The sequence below is a fragment of the Salmo trutta genome, chromosome 31 (assembly GCF_901001165.1).
Source record: "Salmo trutta chromosome 31, fSalTru1.1, whole genome shotgun sequence".
In the NCBI taxonomy this organism is placed as follows: domain Eukaryota; kingdom Metazoa; phylum Chordata; class Actinopteri; order Salmoniformes; family Salmonidae; genus Salmo; species Salmo trutta.
In genome coordinates this window covers 39058172-39065537 of record NC_042987.1, presented here as the reverse complement: position 1 = coordinate 39065537, position 7366 = coordinate 39058172, and the positions used below count along the sequence as shown (strand labels likewise).

Sequence of the window (7366 nt, the reverse complement as noted above, 5' to 3'; positions counted from 1 at the left end):
ATTTCAAGCCATCTTTCCTAAAAAAATTTTTTTTAAAAAAAGTGTTATTACAGACCATTTAGGAAAGTTTGCTGGCTAACTCAATGATCACGTTTTGTAGTATACCCCTCAGCTGAACAAGCGGCGATATTTCAATATTAGCACTTGACAAGTTCAAACTGACCTAAAAGATACCACCTGGGAAAAATATGCCCCCCTTTCCAAACATATCCCCCAAAAATATAGACAAGACAAAACATTTCCCCCTCAAAGGCAAGTAGATTGAGGAGCATTCGGAAAGTATTCAGACCACTTCACTTTATTACATTACAGCCTTGTTCTAAAATTGATTAAATTGCTTAAAGGTCACAGTTATGAAAACTTAGGACACGAAAAAGGCCTTTCTACCGACTCAGGGTCCCTGCTCATCTGCGAGACTGTGCCTTAGGCATGCTGCAAAGAGGCATGAGGACTGCAGATGTGGCCATGGCAATACATTGCAATGTCCGTACTGTGAGACGCCTAAGACAGCGCTACAGGGAGACAGGACGGACAGCTGATCGTCCTCGCAGTGGCAGACCACGTGTAACACCTGGACAGGATCGGTACATCTGAACATCACACATGCGGGACAGGTACAGGATGGCAATAACAACTTCCCGAGTTACACCAGGAACGCACAATCCCTCCATCAGTGCTCAGACTGTCTGCAATAGGTTGAGATGGGCTGGACTGAGGGCTTGTAGGCCTGTTGTAAGGCAGGTCCTCACCAGACATCACCAGCAACAACGTCACCTATGGGCACAAACCCACCGTCACTGCACCAGGCATGATGGGCAAACAGTGCTTTTCACTGACGAGTCGCGGTTTTGTCTCACCAGGGGTAATGGTCAGATTCGCGTTTATCGTCAGGAACGAGCATTACACTGAGGCCTGTACTCTTGAGCGGGATCGATTTGGAGGTGGAGGGTCTGTCATAGTCTGGGGCGGTGTATCACAGCATCATCGGACTGAGCTTGTTGTCATTGCAGGCAATCTCAACGCTGTGCATTACAGGGAAGACATCTTCCTCCCTCATGTGGTACCTTTCCTGCAGGCTCATCCTGACATGACCCTTCAGCATGACAATGCCACCAGCCATATTGCTCATTCTGTGCGTGATTTCCTGCAAGACAGGAATGTCAGTGTTCTGCTATGGCCAGAGAAGAACCCAGATCTCAATCTCATTGAGCACATCTGGGACCTGTTGGATCGGAGGGTGAGGGCCATTCCTCCCAGAAATGTCCAGGAACTTGCAGGTGCCTTGGTGGAAGAGTGGGGTAACATCTCACAGCAAGAACTGGCAAATCTGGTGCAGTCCATGAGATGCACTGCATTACTTAATGCAGCTGGTGGCCACACCAGATACTGACTTTTGATTTTGACCCCGCCCGCCCTTCATTCAGGGACACATTATTACATTTCTGTGGAACCTAACAAACTGAACCTTATGTTCATAGACATGTTAAGTTTGCTGAAAATAAACGCAGTTGACAGTGAGAGGAAGTTCTTTTTTTCGCCAAGTTTAAATTAACCAGTAGGCCGATGTGATTGGTAATAACGAGAGGTTAAGTATCCAACAGGTTTGTTCTCAAGCATAAAATCTTAAATTGTAGGCCTACACAAGAATATAGTGTGATAGCTTTGCCTTGAAATGGTTAATTGGATTACAATGTACTGTAAATTCTGCACTGGTCTCACATGATTACAATAGTTACAATGAAGCGCCATAGTCGTTGGAGCAGTTTAGAGCCACACACAAAATGTTTAATGAATTTAGCTTCATTCATTCAATAAAATTGCATGTCTAACTAAAAAACACAATTTATTTTTTATTTTATTTTTAGAGATGCTTTATTCACATGTAATTCAGACTTGCAATACAGAAAACAAATATACTTCACCCTCAGCACATTGGGCCAAAGCCGTTTTTAATTGCCCTAAAATACAATACGCTGACATTTCATCATATCATTATCTATTTTTTGCATATACAGTATAGGCTATGCAACAACTATCACCACTGTCTGCAGTTGTTGCAAAAAGAATGCTCCTGTATCGACTCCGTGCTAAACTAAACCAGTAGTGGTTTTTCAAATGAGCACAATGCCTTTACATTTCAGTGACACATAGCAAAAAGCTGTGATATATATTTTACGTGTCCCCCCCCCCCCCTCCCCTCCCCCTCCAAAAAAAGAAAAGGTAGTGTTCTCTGTTCTGGCAGTCACCCAACCTGTTTAATTACTGTTCAGTGGCACATTCCACAAACATTGTCTAGTCTTCTTTAAATTTTCTCCTTCCTGTTCGCTGTCAGAGCCCTTCGCTCATCATCAGTCTTCTTCCTCCTGCCACTGTGGGTGTTAGTTCTCCCTCTCTCATATGGGCGTGGCCCTCCACTCCTTGCCCTCCGTCAAGGCGCGCGGTTGGTGGATGAACACGCTATACCGCACGCCCTGATTGGCCGCCGCCCTCACAAAGCCACTGTTTGCAGTCATTGTGACTGCCCGTAGTGTGTCGCCCGTGCCGAAAATCATGAGCGAGCGGGGGTTCACCTTGGAGCTGGCTGTGAGGCGCTGGGTGCGCTCCGAAGGCTGGTCGGGCACCACCCGTAGCCGCCTCAGCAGCTCATCGGCGCGCGCCTTCTCGCCGGGGCCGCCGAGCGTGTCCAGGATGACGCGGAAGTCGTTTACGGCCGACTGGCACGCGTACAGCTCCTTGCCCGCCATGAACTCCTGGAGGCGAGGGAGGACCTTGTCCTGGCGCTCCTGGGCTGCCTGCTCAGTCAGCACCTGCTCCTTGAAGGCCAAACGGCAGTGGCCGTGACTCAGTGACGACACGTACGTGATGAGTGTGGTGATGTCCAGGTTGGCCCGCCGGCACACATCCACCTTGACCTCGGTGGGGAATGCCAGGCTGGCCACGATGGTGTCGCGGTCCACTCGCGTGTGCTCGACATCTTCTGCATCGTCGTCTTCGACAAAGTTTTCAACGTCTTCATCTTCCTCCGCAGCCTTGCCTTCTCGCTCTTCCTCTTCGTAGCAGTGTTCCATGCCCTCCTTGTTCGCTCCCTCCCCCTCTTCCTCCTCGCTTCCTTCCTCCTCCGCCATCACCAAGTTTACCGCCACGATGTCCCCGCGCACCGAGATGCCAATCTCTCGCAGGCGGTCGGCCATTGGGCTGGAGACGCCGTTGTAGAAGGCAAAGATAATGTGTGGGTTGCTGTACTGCACAGGCTGCTGGCGGCTGGCCTGCAGGAAGTCCTCAGCCTGCTCCACCACACTCTTGTCGCCATACTGGCCCCGACCCTGCCAGATGTTGTGCAGTGCCTCTGCCTTGCGCCCAATAGCCTTGACCCAGGTGTGCCCGCCGTTGGCCACCACATCCACCACCAGCGTCTGCTTGGTGCCGCCGGCGTCCTCGTAGGCGAACACATGCAGCACGCTCACCACCATCTCCAGTGACTCCGCCGACTCCACAATGGCCTGTTTTCATATAGATTTATTGGAAAGATTTACAATACATATGCAAGTTGATGTGAATACAACAATACACACTAACAACCAGTGAGGATTAAACCAAAAAGTCAACCAACATATTTCCAATATGGTCCTTGTTGTCAGATGGGTAAAACAACAGACAGCTATAGAGCAAGACTAATTGTCCATTGGGCACTCTAAAAAGGAACCTTAACATATAATTCAATTGGAAAATACATACAATATAATCACACAAGACCCACCTTCAGGTGGGTGAGGTTGGTGCTCTGCAGGTGGGACTCCTTGATGAGCACCTTGCCCACCTCCACCTTGGTCAGGAACTTGAGCTCGGCTCGCAGCTTGCTGCAGAGCTTGGCCCGGCCCTCCACATCGCGCGCCTGCCTCGCACAGAGCTGGTCCACACGCTTGAGCAGCTCTTGGGCCACCTGGATACGCTCCTGCAGCATGGAGTGTGTGGCGGCCATCTTTGGTGCATTATTCCTGAAGAGACAGGCCAAGGATAGACTTAGGGTGGTTGTTTACACCACCAATAACATAATTTTGATGTTCTTAAGCATGCAGACTCTGCATTGATCTAGAAATGTAGTAATGTGAAAACTAATAACCATTGGATTTCAAAAACATACGATCAACTACACAATCATTTTTGTCTATCAACACAAACTACAAGTTCTAGCCTTACTCAACATTCAATTTAACCAAAGCGCCTGAATATACTGTTTTTTTCAGCAAGGGATGGACCATTTAAAAGTCAATCAACAAACTCCCTATTGGGCTATGTCAATTTACATAATGACACTAGTGAGTGTTAGAATCACATGTGGGACTTTCAGAACTTAATCGTAAACGAGTCAAACAGAGACGGAATTCCAGCTGGGTGTGGGCGAGTAAACATATCAGTATCCAAACCGTATTATTATTATTATTATTATTATTATGTAGTAGTAGTAGTAGTAGTAGTAGTAGTAGTTAAGAAAATAATTTACAGGGAGCAGCAGATTGCCAGTTGTCTTATATACAATGCCTTCAGAAAGTATTCACAGCCTTTGACTTATTCCACATTTTGTTGTTACAGCCTGAATTCAAAATTGATTTAATCAATATTTTCTCACCCACACACAATGACAAAGTGCAAACATGTTTAGAAATGTTTGCAAATCTATTGCGATAGAAACAGAGAAATCTCCTTTACATAAGTATTCATACCCCTCAGTCAATAATTTAGAAAATAACCTTTGGCAGTGATTACAGCTGTGAGTCTTTCTGGGTAAATCTGATGTTTCCACACCTGGATTTTGCTACATTTGCCCATAATTTCTTTCAGAAGTCTTCAAACTGTCAAATTAATTGTTGATCATTGCTAGACAACCATTTTCAGGTCTTTCCATAGATTTATTTAAAGTATATTTAAGTCAAAACTAACTCGGTCACTCAGGAACTTTCACTGTCTTCTTGATAAGCAACTCCAGTGTAGATATGGACTTGTTTTAGGTTATTGTACAGCTAAATGGGGAATTATTCTCCAGTGTCTGTTGGAAAGCAGAATGAACCAGGTTTTCCTCTAGGAATTTGCCTGTGCCTAGCCCCATTGTTTCTTTTTTTTTTATCCTGAAAAACTCCAGTCCTTAACGATTACAAGCATACCCATAACATGATGCAGCCACCACTATGCTTGAAAATATGGAGAGTGGTACTCTGTAATGTGTTGTATTTGCCCCAAACATAACACTTTGTATTCAGGACAAAAAGTTAATTGCTTTGCCACATTTTTTGCAGTATTACTTTAGTGCCTTGTTGCAAACAGGATACATGTTTTTGGAATATTTGTCATTTAGTTTAGCATCGTGGAGTAACTACAATGTTGTTGATTCATCCTCAGTTCTCTCCTATCACAGCAATTAAACTGTTTTAAAGTCACCATTGGCCTCATGGTGAAATCCTTCTTCTCCGGCTACGGAGTTAGAAAGGATGCCTGTGTCTTTTGTGGATGGTGTATCTCTACACCCAGTCATATACAAAGTGTAATTAACTGCTCAAAGGGATATTCAATGTCTGCTTTTTATTTTTACCCATCCACCGAGGCATTGGAAAACCCCCCTGGTCTTTGTGGTTGAATCTGTGTATGAAATTCACTGGGACCTTACAGTTATTTTTATGTGTGGGGTACAAAGATGAAGTAGTCATTCAAAAAACATGTTAGACTCTATTATTGCACACAGTCCATGCAACTTATTATGTGACTTGTTATGCACTTTTTTTAACTCCAGAACTGCTTTATTTTTGCCATTACAAAAGGGGTTGAATACTTACAATTCGAAAAACATAATTCCACTTTGACATTTATACGTTTTTTTTGTGTGTAGGCAGTGACAAAACATTAATTTAAAACATTTTCAAAATTCAGGCTGTAACACAACAAAATGTGTGGGGGGAAAAGGGTGTCAATACTTTCTGAAAGCACTGCAGTTTCAGTACTACAGCACCAGTTGCTAGTAGAGTTCATTGTTCCTAGTGCTATACGGAATGTTTTCCCTGATGCACCGCCTGTGATACAGCTAACTTTGTAACAAATTAACATCAGTTTGAGTAGAAGCTCGTTATTACAGTCAGCTATGTGTTATCAAAAAACACCCTTACAACATGCAACAACTAGTATCTCGTTCGTTTTCCCCGTTTTTACTAGTGGTTGTCGTTAGCTAGCATATGGTTTAATTAGCAACATTAACCAGCTAGCTAACGCGCAGCTAGCTAGCTAGCTAAAGTTTGCTTGCTACCGACTGTTTCTGTGCCTGTCAAGTTGAGATTATGTTTTGGGTTTTAATTTTAACAAAAACGAAACACCGCACAGTATGATAATGTATCATAAGTATTCAAAAACACTTACGAAAAAGCCGGAAAATTACTATGCTGCGTTGCAGCTACCTGGATTACGTGTACCACTGGCCCGGTGACAGTGCTTGTTCGCCTCTCTCAGCTGTCTGGTCGGTGGTCGCGCTTGACTCTCATATCAAGCAGACTGTTATGAAACAGAGAAAATACCTCTGTCGCCATCTACCTTGGAGTTGAAGTAGGCCTACTCTCACACCATTTAAATAGTGCGCTTTTTCATCAATGAATGCTCGTTACACCGAAAATTCAACCTCTCTTTGAAAATTAAAAATAATTTCAACTACACATTTTAACACAAAGCAGACAACTGGTCCCCTTCTAACCATGACCCCTGAAAATAAGGTCTGCAGTAAACAGACTTAGAACAAAACATACCAGATCTCAAGACTATGACATAATCTTCATCAGCTAACATCACTTTTTGGGGGGGAACTTGGAATGTGGAAGCATTTATGAACAAAAATATAAACGCAACATGTAACGTTTTGCTCCCATGTTTTATGAGCTGAAATATAAGACTCCCAAAACTTTCTATCCACACAAAAAGTATTTTTTACTCAAATGTTGAGCACAAATTTGTTTACATCCCCTTCAGTGAGCATTCTCCTTTGCCAAGATAATCCTTCCACTTGACAGGTGTAGCATATCAAGAAGCTGATTAAACAGCATGATCATTACACAGGTGCACCTTGTGCTGGGGACAATAAAAGGCCACTCTAAAATGTGCAGAAATTGAATGTTCATTTTCCCATAAGCCTTCTACAACATTGTTTTAGAGAATTTGGCAGTCCGTCCAACCGGCCTCACAACCACACACCACGTGTAACCACGCCAGCCCAGGACCTCCACAACCGGCTTCTTCACCTGCGGGATCGTCTGAGACCAGCAACCCAGACAGCTGATGAAACGGAGGAGTATTTCTGGCTGTAATAAAGCCCTTTTCTGAGGAAAAAATCATTCTG

The 7366-nt window shown here is 44.3% G+C and overlaps 1 protein-coding gene across 1 annotated transcript; it reads right to left on the bottom strand.

Moving 5' to 3' along the window:
* Nucleotides 1-1837: 1837 nt before the first annotated feature.
* c31h7orf25 (chromosome 31 C7orf25 homolog) lies at nucleotides 1838-6507 on the bottom strand. Its single transcript, XM_029726546.1, has 3 exons — nucleotides 6400-6507; nucleotides 3758-3995; nucleotides 1838-3500 (listed from the first exon to the last, which is right to left on the bottom strand). Exons 2-3 carry the CDS (start codon nucleotides 3977-3979, stop codon nucleotides 2394-2396), a joined length of 1329 nt encoding a protein of 442 aa, XP_029582406.1. The 5' UTR covers nucleotides 3980-3995; nucleotides 6400-6507; the 3' UTR covers nucleotides 1838-2393.
* Nucleotides 6508-7366: the final 859 nt, after the last annotated feature.